At 52.1% G+C, this 21,039-nt stretch overlaps 1 protein-coding gene across 3 annotated transcripts in view; it reads right to left on the bottom strand.

Annotated features, from left to right (window-relative positions):
* The window catches only part of ADAR (adenosine deaminase, RNA specific), an 18,890-nt gene extending 4,152 nt beyond the window's left edge, over nucleotides 1-14,738 (bottom strand). Inside the window, exons 1-11 of one of the 3 annotated variants that reach the window (XM_006030945.3) lie at nucleotides 14,637-14,738; nucleotides 8,779-10,205; nucleotides 7,076-7,262; nucleotides 5,991-6,148; nucleotides 5,442-5,583; nucleotides 5,059-5,276; nucleotides 4,655-4,811; nucleotides 3,556-3,727; nucleotides 2,774-2,867; nucleotides 401-529; nucleotides 1-77 (exon numbers count right to left, since the gene is read on the bottom strand). The exon at nucleotides 1-77 is cut by the window's left edge and continues 78 nt beyond it. In XM_006030945.3, coding sequence (XP_006031007.1) covers nucleotides 1-77; nucleotides 401-529; nucleotides 2,774-2,867; nucleotides 3,556-3,727; nucleotides 4,655-4,811; nucleotides 5,059-5,276; nucleotides 5,442-5,583; nucleotides 5,991-6,148; nucleotides 7,076-7,262; nucleotides 8,779-9,902 — 2,458 coding nt within the window. In that variant the 5' untranslated portion in view covers nucleotides 9,903-10,205; nucleotides 14,637-14,738. Of the gene's footprint in view, nucleotides 78-400; nucleotides 530-2,773; nucleotides 2,868-3,555; nucleotides 3,728-4,654; nucleotides 4,812-5,058; nucleotides 5,277-5,441; nucleotides 5,584-5,990; nucleotides 6,149-7,075; nucleotides 7,263-8,778; nucleotides 10,410-11,686; nucleotides 11,943-14,636 lie in introns of those variants that run through there. The other 2 variants (XM_014523347.2, XM_025212653.1) reach the window with 2 other exon arrangements.
* Between the last annotated feature and the right edge of the window lie 6,301 nt (nucleotides 14,739-21,039).

Here is a 21,039-nt window from a genome sequence, read left to right as displayed (position 1 = left end):
GCTGGCTCTTGCCCACCGTGCTTGCCTGGTCGCTGCAGGACTTGTCGAAGAGGGCCCCGTCTCCGCAGGGTGCAGTGCTAGGAGATAAGCCCGTGTCTGAGTCAGCACAAATCTGCCAAAGGCTCCAGAAATATCGATGCAGAGCTGCCCCGACTCGCACGGCATGTCTGCATTGCAGCTCTCCCTCATGTGAGGAGAATGCTCCATGAGCTTCCTCTGCCATGGGCCTCCCCTCTTTCAAAATGACCCACACCTTGGAACACAAATGCTTTAGCTAACAGTGTGGGGGTGGGCAGCAGAGAGCCCGGGAGGAAGGCAAGTATAGGGCATGGCTGTGATCTTGTGGCTGGGGTGGAGCAGGGACTGAGCAGAACCTGGCAGCAGCCTGGCCCATACAGACCTGACGTAGAGGTGAAAGGTAATATTATCCTTTATTTTGAGTCTGTTGTCTCCTGCTGGTTCAAATATACTCTGCTCTGTGGAGGAGGGATAGGAGGGATTGTACTTCATCAGCTCACTGTAAAGAAACCTGGAATAAGAAAAAAGGGTTAGGGAGCAGTCTCTCTCTTGAGATTAAACACCCTTTTCCCCCCTGCGCGTGCCCACAAACGACAGCCTCCCATGTTCCATCACTGTTGACAGTGAAGATGAGCTTCCAGGAACCACAAGATACAGTGAGCTGGTGCTCAACACACCTGGCACAGATGGAAGGGACTGAGGAGAATGCACTGGGCACGAGAGGGGTTAGACACTGGTGAGGGACCAAAAACAAGGCCTGCTCGTTATTTTCTCACGCTGATGTGACCCTCAACTGACAGCAACTTCACGAGGGTCCTGACCCCACCGCTACTGAGGGACTGGAGCAAGTGTGTTCTGTGGTTTCAGTCCACTTCCCAGTAGAATGGTGCATGCTACTCCCCACTCCAAAGTGATGCCTCCACCCTAGCAGCCTCACCAGAGTGCTCCTGGGCTGAGCAGGTAGCCAGGGACAGCGCCCGTTGGATTCAGTGGAGCAGGGGGGGGGGGGGGAGGGAAGTGTTCATTATCTGCTGCCTGTGTGCACAGGCTCTGTGGGTGAAGAACACTCCAAGGTTGTCAGCCCAGCCCCTCTGGTCAGCAGCAGGCTCAGGTGAGACTGCACAGATTCAAAGATTCTCCTGACACAGTCTGCCGAGAGTTCTTCCGTGCTGTATGAGCCACGGCCAAGTGCATCTTTAACTCCCCCTCTTACTCTCATGTTTAATGAAACGTGCCATGCCAGAGATGACAGGGCAGCCTGGCAGTCGCAGCTCCAGGGATTAACGGGAAGGACAAATCAATAAGGAAGTTGAAGAACACAAGCATGTATTGGGCTGATAGCACAGCTTCCAGGGGACCTGCTCCCCTCTCACCTGAGGCTGCAGAATCACTGGCACAGCGCGTGGCAGACAGGCCAGCACGCAGCAGCCGGGTTTCTCCTTGGGGGTGGCAGGGGACACGGGTAAGAGTGGCCCAGATTTACGAGAACCTGTCCCTTTATTAGAGACGAGGCTGAATGGTCAAGAGAGTGCCGCTGGGAGCAAGAAGCCCCTCCCAGTTGTCTGGGCTGGGTCCAGAACCTCAGCAAGCAGCCACCACAGGTTCACCTAGGCCATGGCTAGGCCTGGGGTAGTGTGGCCATGCTTAAGACCACAGGGGAGCTGTAAGTACAAGCACACCATGGCCCCATGCTCCACCCCACCTCCCAGGGAAGCCACCTTTAGCTGTGCCCCTGAGAGGGGGTTCTGTCAGCCAGGTCCTGCCCAGAATAACACTGGAATGTACACTGTCCAAGTCTGTGGATGATACTAAATCGTGGGGAGGATGTGAACACTCCAGAGGGTAGGGAATGATTGCAGGCAGGCCTGGACAAGTTGGATAAGTGGGCAGAACACAATCGGATGCAATACAACAAGGACAAATGCAGAGTGTTGCACCTAGGGCATAAAATATCCAGCACACCTACTAGCTGGGGAGTGACCCTCTCAGCAGCACAGGAGCAGAAACGAATCTCGGCATCATAGTGGACTCCAAGACGAACATAAGCCATCAGTGTGACGAAATCATCAGAAAAGCTAACTGTATTTCATCATGCATCAGCAGATGCATGACAAATAGAACCAAAGAGGTGATACTTCTCCTCTACATGGCATTGGTCAGACCGCAGTTGGAGTACTGCGTCCAGTTCTGGGCGCTGTACTTTAAGAAGGATGTGGATAACCTGGAGAGGGTCCAGAGGAGGGCCACTCGTATGGTTAAGGGTTTACAGGCCAAGCCCTATGAGGAGAGACTAAGGAACCTGGATCGTTTCAGCCTCTGCAAGAGAAGGCTGAGAGGTGATCATGCGGCCACCTACAAATTCATTAGGGGGGCGCAGCAAGGAACAGGAGATGCTCTGTTCGCCAGGGTGCCTCTTGGGGTAACAAGGAGCAATGGTCACAAAGTGACAGAGCAGATTTAGGCTAGATATCAAGAAAAACTTCTTCATGGTAAGGGCAGCCAAAACTTGGAATGGGCTTCCAAGGGAAGCGTTGCTCTCCCCTACCTTGGAGGGTCTTCAAGAGAAGGCTAGATAAGCATCTGGCTGGGGCCATCTGACCCCAGCAGTCTTTCCTGCCCAGGGCAGGGAGTTGAGCTCGATGATCTGTTGAGGTCCCTTCCGACCCTAGCATCTATGAATCTATGAAGCTTGTCTTTCACAGCCCCCCACCCCATAAGCCCCCAGGCAGGAAGCACAGGGCCCCTTGCCCCTCACCTTACAAAACCTCTCCGGGAGATGATTTCTGCATGGCAGTCATTCACTGTCTCTCCCTTCAGGCTCAGCTCCTCGCCCTTCACACACCGGTTACCTGGAGAGTGAAGGAGAGCAGAAGGTCTGATAATACCAGCTCATGCATGCTGAGGAAGGTAGCTCTGCCCCTCCAGGCTCCTGGGTAGTGCCAGTCTGGTTATTCTGACCCTCCCCATCCAGAGTGGGGCAGGATACGTCCCAAGTCCCCGTCTCCCTGGGAACAGCAGGCATCGCTGCCTGCACAGGGGCATGCCAGTCTCTTTCAGCCCAGGGCGCTGCTCGTCCTGCTGGACATGGGGAGGGGAGCATGAAGTGGGGTTTCAATGAGGATGGAGCTGGACTGTTCTCAGTGGTGACAGATGACACTGCAAGGAGCAGTGGGTTCAAGTTGCAGCAAGGGAAGTTGAGGTTGGATATTAGGAAAAATTCTCCCACTAGGAGGGTGGTGAAGCACTGGAACTGGTTACCCAGAGAGCTGGTGGAATCTCTATCCTTGGAGGTTTTTAAGGCCCAGCTTGACAAAGCCCTGGCTGGGATCATGTAGTTGGGGATGGTCCTGCTTTGAGCAGGGGGTTAGACTAGATGTGACCTCCTGAGGTCCCTTCCCACCCTCATTGTCTATGATTTTATGAATGCATGAGGTGATGCCCAGGCTGGTGTGGGGCAGTGCAAAACCAAAGGATAAAAAGCCACAGAGCTTGCTGCATTCTCCACTTTTGACATTGGGGCCTGGAGGGAGCTCATACCCGTGCCAATGCTGACAACAACTCCCAGGTCCTCTCCTCCTCGCCGCATGATGATGGCAGCCAGAATCTTGCGCCCCAGCAGGCTGTGCTGGATGCGTGCAGTGAGGGCATTGAAGCGTTGGTGGCTCAGCATCGCGATCTGGTCATGCAAGGTACTGCCACTCATGGGGAGCTGGGGGAAACACAATGCAGGCATTGCTAAGAGACCACAATTGTGGAAACGAACTGCCTACATAAGGGCTCAGGAAGAGGGTGGGTCTGGAATGCAAGTGATTCAGGGCAGGAAGAAGCTGAGACTGCAAACAGCAGCAGTAAGAGCAGGCGATTGTACAGCGAGGTGTAACTCCTGGGAAGGCTGACACTAAGCGACTGTCATCCATTTGCTGATTGGGGGACCCTGGCCCACCTGTCACGGTCGGGTACCCTGCCAGCAAGGAGACAATTCTGGGCTGGGGCAGTCTCCCCAGGGAACATACAGAAACCCTCAGAATGCTCAAACCCAGCCAGCACGCACTGATCCACCCCTGATCACAGGAGCAACCAGCAGGACTTCTCTCACAGAGGAGTGCACCCAGAGGTTTGTTCCAGGGGATGCCTGGCTCCTCTGTGTCACTCTGAATGACACATCAACCCCATCTGCTTTGAATACTCAAGACCCAGCTGCCACACACAGCCCTGCAGCAGAGAACTGGCACGGAGGAGAATCACAGCACTCAGAGCTCACTTCAGAATAAAGCTGAATGGGGACAGCAATTCAGGGGGGCTGGTTCAGGGGATGCTGCACAATCTGCCCGTGCCAGGAGCCCGATGGAGCAGGAACTGGAGCCGAGGCAGGTGCCTGGGCATGCTCTAGCCCTGAGCTTCGGTTGCTGGGGGATCAGGGTACAAGGCTAGCCCAGACCAAACCCAGATGCTGGCAGGGGGTACATATACACACACATACCTTGAGGAACATCTCTTGCCCAGGCCTGCAAAGGCTCAGAGCACCAGCCATGAGCAGGATCACAAACCCAGCTTCGTACTACCACCAAAGAGCTCTGCCCACTGTGGTGCAGCCCCAGGACAAAGGCAGGCCTAGGTTCTGGGGAGGGAGAGTTACCTCTGTGGTGTTCAGTCCTTCGGTGCGCTCGGCCTTCTCCGTCTCCCCAATCAGGACTCGGAGGGCTGCGTCGGCTGCCTCCTGCTTGCCCTGCTTCTTGCTGTGTGCTGTGACAGCAGGGAACCAGCGACCCCCCACTTTTGCTTGGTAGATGAACCTAAAGAAGCAGCAGTGCATCACCAATGGAGCTCCCTGCTGCACACTTTCACCCTCAAGGCACAAGCATCTTTATGCTGAGTGGACATGAGGTCCACGAAGGGGCAACATGGAGTGGTGACAGGAGCAAGCTGTTAGGTCACCAGGACTTTGCAGTACCTGCTCCTGCTTCTGGTAACACAGATAACTGTGTTACCAGAAGCAACTTGACAATGGCAACTTCACATGGGATAGACACGGTTACTTACTTTGGGTCATGGGGAGGCCCAGACTGGTCAATCATCTTGAACTCTGCCGCAAAGCCATTGGAGCGGGCATATTCTAGCAGGCCACTGATGGGATTGGCATTGAGGTATTTGATCAGCTCCCCGATGCCCTTCGCCTTTGCGGCCTTGGACTCATCTGGTGTTGGATGCTGGATGCCAGACGCATTTGAGAACTGATTGCCCTGGGGTTCTACGGAGGGCTGGAGGATGGGGAGACAAGAGGAGCCTGTGAGATGTTCAGGAGTACATACCACATCTGACCCAGCGCCAACCCTGGCTCTGACCAGCTGCCTCCAGTGATGGAAGAAAGCAGAAAGGCTACAGGAAAGAACCAGCAAGTGAGACAGAAAAGCTGCTCTCTCTACCTTTTCAGGGATGAGGTGCGGCACAGACTCTCCACTGAGGATCTTCACAGCAACCTCGGCTGCCATCTGCTTTGTTCCCTTCTTGCTGTTGCCTACCACAGCAGGGAAAACCTGGTCACCCATTTTCACACAATACTTGAACCTGGCAGGATGTTACAGCACATAAAGAGAGTTAACCCAACAAACTTCACTGTGTTATTTACCCCCCTCGCAGTTCAGGTGGGCCTGGGAATGTACAGGGAGCATTTCTGAGCTACCAGAAGGGCTGCAAGCACCCCGAAAACACTGGAACAGCAGAGAGCTCAGATCAGTGTTCCTGGGTTGGCAGGGCCAGAAGAAATATGTGCAGCTTTTCAAGAGGAAGGATCATTCCTCCACCCTTCTTATGGGGCCTGAGGTACTGAGGGGTCCATGTCCATGCACACTGGACAACAGGAGTTACCAGGGAAAGGACCTGGATATAGGAGGACCTTGGGCCAGCCCCACTGACTGAAGGGAATGAAGGGGAGGAATCCCTCTTCCCACCCGCCTGACAAGGAAGCACTGTACTTGGGGTCATGGGGTGGGCCTTCCTGTGACAGCAGCTGGAATTCAATGACGCTCCCCGACTTCTGCCCATACTCCATCAACACGCTGATGGGGTTCTTGCCAGGAAGCAGGTTTAGTTGCACTGCTGCAGACGGAGACTCCAGTTCTGGGGGCGGGGGCTACAGGGAGACAGCAGAGACAAAGAGACTACAGAGGCCACCTAGGCTGAGATGTCACTACCAGATATCACTGTGGGCCCTGCCCACCAGTCTGAAGAGCTTGGGGCCCTTCTCTGAGCCCCGGTGCACAGCGGTATCAGGTATCAACCCCCACAGGAGGCCTAGGCGCAGCCAGACAGGGGCATGTGGAAGACACAGACAGTTCCTTCACATCACATTTCCCTCTGGGAACAGGCACACCTGTGGTCCCAGCACCCCTTCCCCATAGCTAGCAGAAATGTGCCATCTCCTGTGTCGCCTGTGCCCCTGCAGGTCAGCAAGCGGAAAGACTCCACAGCAACAAGACCAGCTCTTCAGGCAAAGGTATCAGCATGCAAGGGAGCTGGACTGCTGCTTGGTGGAGACAGAGGAGGGGCTGGTTTTAAGAAGCAAAAGGATCTGCTGAGGGCATTCCAAGGACCACCAAGGACCAGTGACAGGAAGAGAATAGGGATGGAGCATGTGGGCACCACATGACCTGCCACTTGCCTGGCAGAGGGCTGTGCAGTAGTGACTGGCACATAAGGCAGTTACAGGGAGATATGCTATGATGCAGCAAGTGTGCACTGGAAGTATGGAAATTGCTTATGTGCATGATCTTACCCCAGTGCAAGTGCGAGGGGCAGCTCCCCACACAATGAAGTAGGGCCAGGCTTGTAAAGTACAACCCCACTCCAGGTCTGATTGCTGGGGCAATATGGGGGAAAGGCAGAAATCTCTGCCTCATCTTATCACTAAAATTGCTGGCCAATGGCAGGGTCAGCACAGCTGTGAGTTGCAATGACAAGGCACCAACTCATCTGCATTTTACACCCATATCTGTTGCTCTAAGGCCTTTGGGGCACTGGCTGCAGGCCAGGCCCATCCCAGGAATGGCACAAGACTCACCAACTCTGCTTCCGAACTGTCTGGAGCGAACATCTCGTTACCCCCACCAACATCCTCCTTGTTGTTCTCTGCCTCGTGCAGCAGCACCTTCATGGCATTAGCAGCTGCTTCCTGCTTGGCTAGCTTCTTGCTACCTGCTTCTGCTGCTGGGAACCGACGTCCATTAATCACGACTTGGAACTTGAATCTTGGTAGGAAAGAACAGGACAAGTGCATGAATGGCTGTCCCGTGGCCAGCATGCTCCTCGTGTCCCAAGCCCCTTGGAATTCAAGTAGGAATCACCACGAGCTCTTGAGGCATGAAAGTGAACATAAGCCTTGGCCTGCAGAATGGCCACATGTGCCCAAACTGCTGTCTAGCCTTGAAGGCTAGCCCTGACACTGCAGAGTGGCCAGCCCTGGTCCTCAAGCACCAGCTACTGCCTTACTGGCTGTTCTCGCTGCGTGAAGCAGAGGGTGATGAAAGGTTGCATGGCTCTTGATGCAGCCTGTCTCCACCAAGTCATTGCATCTGCCTGGGGAGCTGGGAGCTGCCAGCCAAGGTTGTGCATGGCACCCTGGAAAGGTGTTGCCTCACTTGGACCTTGTGTCTCCGGCAGATGCTCTCACTTCTCTCCCAGGGACTCCACTTCAGATCCCAGTGACCTCCAGGGTTGGCAGAGGAAGGATCCTCTGAAAGGCCATGGGTCAGACTAGATCTTGGGAGGGCCCTTGGGGCTAGAAATCCATTCTGACCCTTGTCTGCAGGAGCTTGGATCATGCCTTTGTGAAGTAGGGCAATTTTCCTGTCTATCAGGTCTACTGACATGGCCCATCACAGCACTCTGCACAGCTGCGCTGGGGCTCAGGTGTGGCTGAGACCTGAGGGTAAACGCATCCAACAGACTGGCTATAAAAAGCCATTGGAAAAACCTCCTGCTCCCATGAGCCTGCAAGTGCCAGGTTGCGTCTGCGCTTGCGTGGGCAGCATGAGCTCCGAGTTGCTACACTGATGAGCTAGTCCGAGTGCGCTACACTGTGCCACGAGCCACAGAGCTCCCAACCCTGGGCCCCAACAGTGCAAACGTCCTGGGATAAGAAAGCCTGAGGCACAAAGCTGCTTGGGATCCTAGAAGGCAATTTCATTCTGCAGGCTGCATGGGATTTCCTGCTCCTGGCAGGAACAGCAGCTTCTACCTGCCCCCTCCACAACAGCTTGCTCTCCAGAAGTTAACACCCCACCTTGATTTCCTTTCACTGAGGTCCTCCTGCTGGCATCTCTAAAAGCCAGTGGAAGCTGCCCCTGGCTGAGCTATGCCCTGTGGTGTCACAGCTGTTTCTAACTCCGCTTCCAGGTGAATGATGCCCTGCACACTCCACTGCAACCTCCACCCCCTCAAGGCTGCTCCTTTCCTTGCTTCTTTAGATAGTGCAGCATCTGCAGCTGGGCAAAATACAAGGCAGGGCAGTGCTGCGCACACCCATTTTGCTGTGCTGTCGGCTGTAAGGTTGTAAACAGCAGCCTGTCCCCGCAGTCAGGCACTGCTAGCTAAGCTATGCACCCAAGCCCTTGGGGACCGAGTTCACTGTCAAGACGTTACACTGGTTCTTGCTGAAGTACAAGTAAGATGCGCTAGCCCCCTACAGTTTAGGACAAGACCATTGAACAGGAAGTTAGTTGAGCTTAGATCTTTTTAAACAAAGAAATCTGCCGTCTTTCTTACCGTGGCTCATGAGAGGGTCCGCTCTGCTCCAGAAGGGCAAACTCACAGTGCTGGTAGGTGTACTGGGTGTACTCAATAAGGCCACTCACTGGGTTCTTCTCCTGACAGGCAACCAGCTTTTCAAAGGGCGTGCACTGGAAGGCAGCATCAAACTGGGCAGCATAGCTGGGGGAAATGGGAGATTCCATGATGCACCTTGACTCGTTGGCCTGCTTGTGGATGGCATTCAGGTCATCTGGAATGTCATCTGTGGCCCACCTCCCATTTTCAGAGTTGTCATAGTTCATGACTCTCTGGTATTTGGGCTTCTTGCCAGACAAGCCCAGATCAGGAGCCTTGGCATTGCTCTCTTTCATTGGCTCTGCTACTTGCTGTCCATTTTTTACATTCTCCCCTTCTTCTGTCTGTACTGCTGGGGGAGCCACCACACTCTCCTGCGGGTCAGACCCTTCACAGGATGCTGCTAGTACTGCCGGGAGAGCCACCATACTCTCTGGCAGATCAGGTACTTCACAGGCTGCTGCTAACTCTGGCTGGGGGACAGGAGGTGCCACTTCTAATACCTCACTGGCTTTCATCTTATTCTGCATCCGCTCACGTTTCTTGGGAGTAAGGGACCACCTGGGGGGGTTTGCATTCTCCTTGCGGACATCGCCTCTTTTCTCCAGGTCGTTGAGAGAGGCATTAACATCCTTGGCCTTCCCCAACCCGATGTTCTTGGCAATGTTGAGTGGTGTGGACTGTGGAACAGTAAACAAGTAGTTGCAGATTTTCTCCTTGGTTTCAGCCATGATGGGAGAGTCTGCGCTGTCCTCTGAGCACCCTGTGGAACCTTTTTCCTCTTTGCTCTCCAAGGACGGATCTCTGGGAAGAGTCCTCCTGAACACAACGTCGCCTTTACTCACTGTCCTGGATGGCCCTGGTCTATCTGCGATCCTCCACAGTGGGGGCGTCTCTTCTCCTTTGTACAGTCTGCCTTGTTCAAGAAGCTTGTACAAGGTACGATTGATGTCTTTCTTCTGAAGATGAAGTTTACGAGAGAGATCATGCACCGTACACGATGTCCCCTCCTTGAGCTGACCTAAAACTGTCAAAACTTCTTGCTCCAGGTCTTGTACGCACATCCCCTGAAAGCTCACGCTGAGGGGGTCAAGCTCTTTGCTTGGCTTTGGGTAGACATGACGACGACTGGGGTAATAAACCGGTACACTGTGCTCATGCCAACTACTATAAAAGGATCTAGGTCTCCGAGCCGTGCCCCAGTTATGGTGCCCTCTCCCTCTAGGAACTGATGCAGCTGCTCGTGGACTCCTGAAGCGTTGCTCTACTTGTGACCTCTGTTCCTGAAATGGATAGAGTGGAGCCTCAGGAAGCTGGCCTTTTAGGAACTGTATCTGCTGCTGTTGGAATCTGCTCTGATTGCTTCCCTGTGAGACAAGAGGATTGTTAAAAGATGCTGGACTAGGGTGGCAGGAGTTATGTTTTGTGGGTGTCTGATATGAGCCTCTGCCTTGGCCAACACCTCTGTTCATAGCGCGCTGCTGGAACGCAAGTGGGAATCTGAGCTTGTGCACACCAGGAGAGGGGCAGCTGTGTTTCACACTCCACTCTCACAGCTGCTGCCCAAAGGCCTGCCAAAAGGAAAAAAACAGGAGCTCAGCACTCAATGCCACACCCCAGGGAGCCCCAGATTCCCTGCAACATACATACACACACCCTGATCACACTACTCATGAAAGCCAGATCAGTGCAGCTGCAGAACAGGTGTCTGCTCAGACCAAAGCAGAGTACTGGGCTTGAAGAACAAAGAGGAACAGCCTCATTAGGAAAATCTCACCCTGGGGCTTTCTAGGCCGAATTATGCCAACAGCGCAAACCTGATAGCGTGGCCTTTGTGCAGTTCCTTCCATGCAAGGACTCAAGGCACTTCTGAAACATTACTGAGTGCCTCCTCGCAAAACCCTGGGAGCTGGCAGGAATAATCCTCCCATCTCTCAAATGGGGAAACTGAGGCACGCAGAGGGAAAACAGCAGAGCTGGGGAGGGGATGGACTCCCAATCCTCCCTTTATACTGTGTGACCAAACAGCCACTTCTGTCCTTCCATGACATTTTAGAGACATAAGATCAAAGAAACCAGATTTCAGAGGTTTGGCAATGGGATGTGGAGCCTTCCTGGACTGCAGTTCAAATCCAGCTCAGACGAATAACAAGCTCGCCACTGTCAGTCACTGCACAGGGACTTGGCCTGACCCGTCAGGCCCTGACAAACATAGCCACCTACTATTCCCTGGGACACTCATCCTACATGAGTGATGACAAGAGAAGATGAACTTGAAATGACAAGAGAGACAGACAAAGACTTTCTTGTAAGAGTGACAAAACAGGCAAATCACTAAACTTCTTAAAGCAGCAGGTATAGGGATGTAACGGATGCTTTGCACCTAAATGCAGGGAACCACCCACTGAGGGAAGCGGGGGCAGTGGTGTTCATGCCCCTCTGCTTCCCAAGGACAAAAGGTGTAAAACTATGGAGAGACATGGAGGAGACTGAAGTGCTGAGGAATAAGAACGCACACTTCTACCACGTGCTGCCAACTGTCAGCCTGAATATGCAGAATCAAGGAGGTTCTGAGGCGTTTTACATTTCACTTGCATTGAACTTGATTAACAGTCTCCGACTGTCCTCAGCTACAGCCAAGGTGACTAATTTTTCTCATCCAAGCACAGCTGATCCCAAGTGACATGCCCAGGGTTCTCTGTGCGGAGGGCAGACATGCTACAATTCCTCCCTGTCCCCTCAGGGAACCAGGACATGCAAGCCTGCCCAGCTGGCCAATTTTTCAAAGAATGCCTGCAGGCCAGGCACCACCCAGTGGGCGAAGAAAGGGCAAGGAAGTCACTCTTACCTTGCATGTGTCCATTCTGATGAGCATAACTCATTTCATTAACTGGAAGGCAGAGAGGAACTCTCGTTCTACACAAACTAGTTGCTCTCCCTTTTGGCAGACGCGAGGCTGCTGGGAGGAGGGGCCAGCAGGGAGCAGGAAGGCCAGCAGCCCGCAGCCCACCCTGGAGCTCTAGCACAGCACAGTCACTACCTTACAGCACCTCAGTGCTTTTCACACAACAGGAGCAACCTCCTGGATGCCTACTTGCTCCGCCAGAGCTGAGTTCTGCTAGGATGCCAGCTGCTAAAATGGTTGCAAGTTAAGTTTCAGTTTCATTTTCTCTGACCTCACTGGTTCTCTTTCTGCCTAGTCTCCAGTTTCACAGGGGGCGGAACGGGACGGCTCTGTCCTGCCGTAGCCGCTGGGCTGGATCTCAGCATGCGCGCCCCCTCCTGCAGCCCGCTCTGCTTGTAGTAGCCTGCATTTAAACAACATTTATAGCTATGTCCCTCACAGCGCACTCGTCAGCTGCTGAGAGGTACTGCTGCCCCTTGGGACTGTGGCCGGTCCAGGAAGAAGGGATAACAAGGAGGGCCAAGAGCAGGGATTTCTCCAACAAACGGGAGGGACAGAGACTCCAGAAGGCATTTCTGGTAGCAAAGCCTGCTTTGCCCAGAGTTAATTCCATACACCCCTTTCTTTCTTCCAATCCAAGTACACTTATGCCTGTGCTTCTGGACCACAGTACAAAACTGACTAAAGTCTGGCTGGAAAATTAAGTGCCACTGGGGAAACAACACCCCACAGTGAAGCCCAGGAATTCCTAATGCCGAGCCCAAGCTGTTTTCTCCAAGCCTGCTTCCCCATCAGCACAAAGGGGCTCACAGCTCCTGACCTGATGAGACAGCTGAGAGATTTGTTACCCATAGTCAGGAAAGTGCTTTGAAGAGGAAAAGCATTGGAGGGGTGCAGAACTGTGTCTGCAGTTTCTAAGTGCACGTCAAAGCAGGTCAGTGCAGTGTGGGCAGAATAGAAACCAGACAGTAATTCTCCTCCATCGTACCAGTATCACATAACCCGCTCACCCCTCAGCATGGAAATAAGATGTGCTGAGCACAACTAACTTATACCTCCCTCTAGGCGGTCAAAAGTTTCCCTCCTGTAATTCTATCCGAGATGGCACAATTCAAGCCACTGCAGGCTGCTTTTCTGTTAAGGCTGAATAAGAATGAATCCCAGTACTACTTTAGAGTGCAATTCCTGGGTCCCAGGAATGGGGATACCACACCAGCTCTCACAGGTCTCATCTATAACAGGGATGTGGCACCAGCTGAAGGTGGCATTTAAATCCAGCTGGTTAAACCAGGGTATGCCCTTTAGGTGGACAAACTCAACTGATTTTAGCAAGCACTGCACTAGGTCCAGCTTCCAGGGGTAAGTTATAAGGCCCTTAACTTGGTTTCACCTTAAGGTGTGAGCTATGAAAATGGTGATTAGCGTTAGTGCTAACTTGGAGCAGTTGCACCCTGCATCCAGAAACCTCCTCTGACTGTCCCCCCCACCTGCACAACTGTGACTTGCATTCATTCTGCACAGAGATAAGTAGTGCACTTGACATTAGACTCTGCAAAGCGGAAACTTAGTCTAAGGAACTTGAAATTTGAGATTAAAACAGCTTGCTTGGGGCCATGACCTAGCCAATGGAGGAAAACTGAAGTAAGTGTGGGGGTAAATGAAATGTTCATTCCGTTACTCACCTTTGGCCGTTTTTTCCCCTTGCTTCCACCCCCACCCCACTTCCCTGCTTTACCTTTTGTCTTTCTAATTTCTACTTATTTCTATTCTCACCAGCATCCTGCCACACTTTTAACTTCACTCACTCCCTAGTCTCTCAAAACAGCAGACTCCCTATGCCTGAAGGGTGACCGCACCTGAAAGCTCGCTAAGAACTCCCCCCCCCCACAACTACTCAGTTGGTCTAATAAAAGATATCACATGTATTCAACGAACCTTGCCTGCCTATGTTCATTCTCAGAGGTTTTGCAGCACCAAATACACAGGAGTTGTAGGAAACCTGCTGGACAAACAGCCTACTTGAGCACGGACGCATTCTAAAGGAGGGGGAAGATGAGCAGCAGCAGCTTTCCAGCAGAAAAGGAAGTTACTAGTGAGGACATTAGCTCTGGGGGAAATCCAGAGAACAGATCAGCCCCACCTGCTTTCAGCTCCATCCAGGGATTTTCTCACTGTACCAGCCCCAAAGGGCAGCTCTTCCTGCCTGAGCCCAGCAGGGCATTAACAATTTCAGGAAACCCCCGGGAAGCAGTTCTGCCATGGAGGCACGGGACAAGGGTGGCAGGGAGCTTTGGGATCCATTTTCAGTCCTGCTGCAGATTTGCTGCATGACCCTCAGTGACTCTGTCCCTTTCCCCGGGCCTGTTTTCCCCACCAAACCCATGCCCGGTTCTGCCTGCAGACAGGCACACAGGGGTGTAATGCCCAGAGCCCAGCACAGAGGCTCTCCCCTGAGCTGCAGCCCTTGGGCACCGCAAAGGCAAACGTGCGTTTTGGGTCACTGGCTCCTGCGCCGTTTGCTTCCTACAACCCCCTCGGTCTGTGGCGGGGCGAGGACGAAGCTTTTCTTCCACCCCAGCGCCTGTTCCCTCGTCCCGCCGAGCCGAGGGGCGGGCAGGACGGGTGAAGCCGGCCTGCCCGGGATCCCGGCAAGTAGCAGGCCTTGAACCCGCCCCGGGAGCCTGGGCAGACGCGCAGCATGAAATTTCAACCCGGCCGCAGCCCGCGGGGAGGGCAGCCTTGGGCCGGGCCCGGCCCTGCTCGAGCGGACACCAGGCCGCGGCGGGAAGCAGCAGCTCCCAGGCCTCCAGGAGCTGCGAGAGCTCCGGGGCACCGAGCCGGAAGGCCCCCCCGGCAAGGCCGGCACCCGCTACCCCCTCCCCGCCCCCCTTACCCGCGTGGCCACCACCGCCGCCGGAGCCGCTTCTATTGTGCGGGCCGCGGCCAGGGGCGATGACGTGCTACGCGAGCGACTCCCCCGCACGTGACGGCGGTCACGTGGGAAGACGCGACCGCCATCTTGAGTGAGGGCAAGGCGGCTCCTCGCCGAGGCTCGCTAACAGGTAGCGGGCCCAGCCCGCACCGGCCCCGCTTCGGGTAACGCGGCAGGTTGCGGGGCTGCTCCGGGCTGCGCTTCCCGCGGCGCTTGGAAACCGGCCCGGGGGACCCCTGCCTGGGGCTCCGTGCATGCGGGGGTGACGGGACAGGGCCCTCCGCAGGAGCTGTGGCCACCCGGGCAGTGGCAGTGCAGGTCCTGGCAGACAAGGTCCGTGGATAGATGGGATCTCTTTCATCAGACCAACTCAGTCGTTGGAAAACCCTTTTCTGTGCACGTTTTGGGGCACAACCACCCTTCTTTGGGCACTGAGGAACTTGCCCAAAAACGTGCAAAGAACAATTGTTTCCAGCTACTTGGTCTGATAAAAGAGATCACATCTACCCACAGGCCTGCCTGCCTCTGTCCTTAGACCAGCATGGCCACAACCAGCACCGGGTGCGGTGCTTGCTGTGGGCCTGAGGCTGTGTGCATCTGGCAGGGCCACGCTTTGCCATGAGATAAAACGCTCCCCTTCAAATCGAATCAGCGCCTGGTTTTAACTCGACAGTCCAGTCCCTGGAGCTGACGGCAATTGAATTGACGGAGCCAGCATTCATTTAGAGAGGTCCGCAGCGCAGAGAGAGAGAGCGTGTGTGTGTGTGTAGCAGCGAGGGAGAGTATTGGCACATTTTCCCCCTGGGACTTCACAGGTACAGAACAAAAGGCTCTCTCCCAAGAGGAGTGGGATGTCTGTCCTTGGGCCTGTACTATTTAACATTTTCATCAATGATGTGGACATTGGTGTCAGAAGCGGACTGGCCAAGTTCACCGATGACACCAAACTCTGGGGTAAAGCGTCCACACCTAAGGACAGGAGGGTGATCCAGGCAGACCTTGACAGGCTCAGGAAATGGGCGGACAAGAAACTGATGGTGTTTAACACCGAAAAATGCAAGGTTCTCCACCTTGGGAAGAAAAACCTGCAGCATCCTTATTGGTTTGGCAGTGCTACGTTGGCTAGCACTACGGACAAAAGGGACTTGAGGGTCACGACTGACCACAAGATGAACATGAGCCTTCAATGTGATGCTGTGCTTCGGAAAGCGAGCATAATGCTGGCCTGCATCCATAGATGCTTCTCAAGCAAATCACAGGACATAGTTCTCCCCTTGTACTCGGCCTTGGTGAGGCTGCAGCTGGAGTACTGCGTCCAGTTTTGGGCTCCACAATTTTAAAAGGATGTGTAGAAGTTTGAGAGAGTCCAGAGGAGAGCCACACGCATGACCAAAGGTCAGGAAAACAGACCTTATGATGAGAGGCTGAGAGCTGTGGGACTCTTCAGCCCAGAAAAGCGCAGGCTCAGGGGTGATCTGGTGGCTGCCTATAAGTTTATCAGGGGTGCTCACCAGGATCTGGGGGAACGTCTGTTCACCAGAGCACCCCAAGGGATGACAAGGTCAAACGGTCACAAACTCCTCCGTGACTGTTTCAGGCTGGACATAAGGAAGAACTTCTTTACTGTTTGAGCCCCCATGGTTTGGAATAGACTGCAGCCGGAGGTGGTTCAAACACCTACTTTGAACACCTTCAAGAGACATTTGAATGTTTATCTTGCTGGGATCCTGTGACCCCTGCTGACTTCCTCCCCCTGGGGCAGGGGGCTGGACTCGATCTTTCAAGGTCCCTTCCAGCCCTACTGTCTATGAATCTATGTTTACAAGTGAGATTTCTTCTGCTGCTGTTTGAGGCCCTCGTTCCTAATCCTACCCCCTGCAACTGTAGAGAGAAGCAATCTCCACCCTCTCTGGCTAAAAACAGATGTGACGTTTATCCCAGATCTGTTTTTCCCTGCTCTTGACCAGCATCACAACAGGTTGGGGACAGTCCTTGATACCAGCATTTTTCAACCTGCGGGTCATGACCCAACAGTGGGTTGCAAGAACATATGAAAAGGTTGCAAACAAACTTTAAAAAAGGATTCTCTTTTTAAGGAGAAAGACATGGGAAACAGTGGCTTCTTCCATGCAGGCTGGCAAAGCCCCAACCTGCAAGGGGCTGCTTGGAGCCCCCCTGGCCTACACAATGTGGGGCCGGGCCTGGGGGCACTGGGTCAGGACTGGCCACCAATGTTTACAAATGGATCATAGTATAAAAAAGGTTGAGAACCGCTAGTCTATACATACAGCTTGAATGGCAATGAACTCCTTGAAATAGCCCCTGTTGTCCCAGGAAAAAATATATCTTGGGATATCTGTAGGATCCCAGAATAAAGGTTTTGTCCTGAGAGAAATCTTGTTTTAGCCTTTGTAATAATCACCCTTCAGGTACCCCAAGATGGTACTCAAATAACCTAGTCTTTTCTTCCCCAAACTACATAACCCTACGTCTTTCAGACTTTCTTCAAAAGTTTTGCTTCCCAAGCCTCTAATAATTTTTTATCACTCTCCACCAGACTCTTTCCAGTCTGTCCAAATCTTTCTTGAAGCACGGGGTCCTGAACAGGACACAGTACTTCAGGTAAGGCCTCACAAGTCCTATGGACTTGAGGAAAAAGACCCCTTGCTTTTCCTGCCAAACATTATGCTTGCTTCCTGGGATGCAGGTTGTAGCCATACTGGTCTACAGGCAAAAGGAATCAGAACTCGTGCTAGTGATATCTTTTATTAGACCAACTAGATATTTGCAAAAAAAAAGTCTTTATTTGCAAGCTTTGGGGTACACACACCCTTCTTCAGGCACTGGAGAATGCAAAGATTGTATAATTTCTCCTAGGTGGAAATGTAAATTCGTATTTTGCAGGATAGCTGAAGGTGTTGTAAGATCTCCTGGTTGGAACAGTTCACATTTTGTGCAAATTAGGCTCAGATAGAAGGTAGAACAGTCTTCTTACCTCAGAGCTGTCTGGTGGCAAAGAGGATGTAGAATTATATTTCTATGTAATGCTTGCTTCCTGGCATCTGATAACCCTAGGTAACCTCTCTATATTTCACCACCTTCATTTTCTCACCAGATCAACATTCCCCCTTTCCCCCAACCCCATCTACCCGTCTCATGCCTATTGTCTCCTGTGGCCTCTGATCCTCACTGCCACGCATTTGCATTTTCAGACCTGTATATTAGCTTCTATCCCATCCAGGCAAACATAAAATACCAGCAGACTCCCTATGCCTGAAGAAGGGTGTTTGTACCCAAAACTTGCAGAGAACAATTTTTCCAACTATTTAGTTGGTCTAATAAAAGATACCACATTTACCCAAAGATCCTTGTCTATGCTTGCTTCCTGACACTTTCCACATCCAGACTGGGTGTTTCTTCCATTCATTTCAGAGCCAAACAACTTCACGGACAGCCAAGTGTTTCCACTGCTTGGAAACTATCTGAGCAAGACAATGCAACAGGCAACACCCTTCTTGGTGGCTAGTGATCAGCTAGAAACACGCTGCCCAGAGAATGTTGTCTGGTTACTGCCAAATCAGTAAGTCTCCTTTCTATGTGTGTCCATCTCCAGAATAATTCTCTAAAAGTCTCCTGCTACATTGTTCAAACTACATACAACCACAGCACAGTGCATCACAGACAGCTGCTATTTCCACAGCTGGCATGCTTCTTTTCCTCCACTTACCCCAGAATTTAAGTTGAGCCCTTACAGTTGTGTCTAGTAGGATACAGAACAAATCCATTCCCAGTAGCTATTCTTTGGCCATCTCACAGCACTTTAAGTTTCTACAATTCTAGAATTCATGGGAGAGTTTTTAATGCTACCAAGAGATTCCACATTCTCCCTTTCAGCAGAAACAGGAACAATGGAGAAGTGGATATAGATTGGACTTCTGGTCGGAGAATAGGAAAATGTGTTTGGTGGAAAACATCCTCAATTAAACATGAGATTCTGTACTCAGGAGGACAGCAGCGATGGAGAAAGTGAAGAGCTGTGGACAGGAAAAGGAACACTGGCAAGACAGCACAAACCAGCGACAGCAGGAAACACTGAACTCTAGAAATGAAAACCATACGTGGAATTTGTAAGCTTCAACTCGAGAGAACAGCAAAGCAGTCAACTGCATTGATAGGAAGAACAAATAGTGTGAACAATGAGGGAAACCTGTGTGAAGGATTTCTCTAAGAAAACAATTGTTTTGTTGATTTTTACTTTCAGTCTAGCCCATCAGAGGATGGAAAAGGTAGAGCAGAGCTTTCCAAACTTTTCATGTTGGTGACACACTTTTTAGACATGCATCATTTCGCGACACAGTAATTCAGTTCTGGGGGAGGGGCCAAGGGAAGCAGACGCGAGTAAGGAAGCTCCGCGGTGCCCTTCCGCAAAATTTTCTGCATTTCGCGCGACACACCTACACACTGCCGCCGACACACTAATGTGTCGCGGCACACAGTTTGGAAAGCTCTGAGGTAGAGAATGCTTCTGTTTAGTTAAATGATTTAAACCAGTAATTAACATGATGATAAGAGTTTCCCTTATGTGCCTCCACTTCCTTTCTTGTAAGGCAGCTAGAAGGAAGTAGGAATACTTACACTCCACTTAGAACATATTAAATTACATGTGTTGTTGTAGCTATAGCTTATTTCCAGTGACATTCCTAGGAAAGGTAGGAGGACAAGCAACACAATGCAGCTGAAGCCACAGATTTGGGGAGACAGCCTGCTTCAGGATCAGCAGCACACACAAATGCAAACAGAGGTAACATGCATTTTTACAGCATTAAATTACTGATCACTTAGGAGCAGGGAAGAGAACTGGCCACTTCTGGGGTGGAAGCAGATGACAGCATCCAAGCCTGCCTGCACACAGCAGCCCCTGGCTTGTCCCTTCATCTTCCTAAATGGGATTCCCGGACTTCCAAATCGAGCAGCTGTTCCCACAACAGCAAGGTGCCCCACAGGCATTGCCAGGCAATGGCACGAGGGCAGCTTGGCTTGCAGTGCCTGGCTGCACCACCAGCCCATGCATGAGGTGCCTTCCAGTCCTATTTTTCCTAGGATCCTATATATATGTCTGAGAGTGTATACCCTTTATATATGCATGCGTGCCCATGGGAGTCAAGGATTTTTCTTAATGATCTCTTTTATTGGGCCAGCTGTATAGTTTGAAGAGATGTTACTCCTCCCCCCCAAAAAAAAGTCAGATCCTTTTATCAGAACTAAATGCTTCTATCAGCCTGAAATACATTTATCTTTTAAATTTTTCATAAGAACTTTTTTCGTGTTGTTCTAAGTTGGAACAGAAAATCTTGAAGGACTTTGGGGTTGGTGCTAGGGGTAGGGCTGCAACAGTCTGCCTGAATGAAGTTAAAGCCAGGACCATTAGCCTGCTAGCCTTTGTGGGAAGGGGCCTTTTTTCTGATAGGTCCATAAAGTACACACTCGCCTATAATTCCATAAAAATGGCAGAAATGAAATGATGGCTCATAATTAGCTTCAAGTCTCATTTATACTTATCTTATTTAAAAAAAAGCAAAACCACCCCAAATAGTTTTCTTAAATGTATGAATCAAAAAAGTTGCATTGCAAAGCTAGCCATCCTTTCAAAGCAAAGATCTTTACAGTCCCAACTGCCTTTTGAAGCTCCTCAGTAAGCCCAAGCTATTAGTGTCACTTACATAAGGACAGGAGGTAAGCAGCCTTGTAAAAATAAATAAATCAATAAATCAATCACTTACAACACAATTAATTAATCTATTGTGAAGCCAGCCCTAGCCCAGCTTAGGGAAGTGTGTGAACAGCATCTTTTGCAACACAAACATTGCTCTTTTGGGCTTCTCTTCATGAAAGGAGGCTCAAGACTACAGTCCCTGCTCCAGCTGGTGTCAGGAGAAGCCAGGCAGGATGAGCAAAGCTCCTTCCTGGCTCAGGACAGTGGCTCTCCCAGGCACCTGGGCCTGCTTCGTCCCACTCCACAGGCCAACCAAGCTGCAACTGCAGCCCAAACGCAACCAGGCCAGAACAGGGTGCAGGGGACAGCATAAAGCCCTGCGGCAGGGAAGGGCTCTCCAAGGGGAGACAAGCTTCTGATGCCTTCAGAGTGTAAATGATGCTTTGTCCAGGACTGGATTAGGTAACCTCCGCAGCTCTGGTTTTGACGGTGGAGGCGCCTCGCCTCGAACCCGCGCTAACCACGTGGCCCTGCCTTCTCTACCCGCCCGCCCAACCCCGGTGCCCCCCCCCCCCCCCCCCGCCACTGCACACGCGCCAAACCAGCTACCACGTTGCGCAAACGCAACGAAAGGTGCCACCCCTTCACACT

The sequence above is a fragment of the Alligator sinensis genome, unplaced genomic scaffold (genome assembly GCF_000455745.1).
Source record: "Alligator sinensis unplaced genomic scaffold, ASM45574v1 scaffold1165_1, whole genome shotgun sequence".
Taxonomy (NCBI): Eukaryota; Metazoa; Chordata; order Crocodylia; family Alligatoridae; genus Alligator; species Alligator sinensis.
The sequence above is the reverse complement of the archived record's forward strand: the minus strand, read 5'-3'. Positions and strand labels throughout refer to the sequence as shown.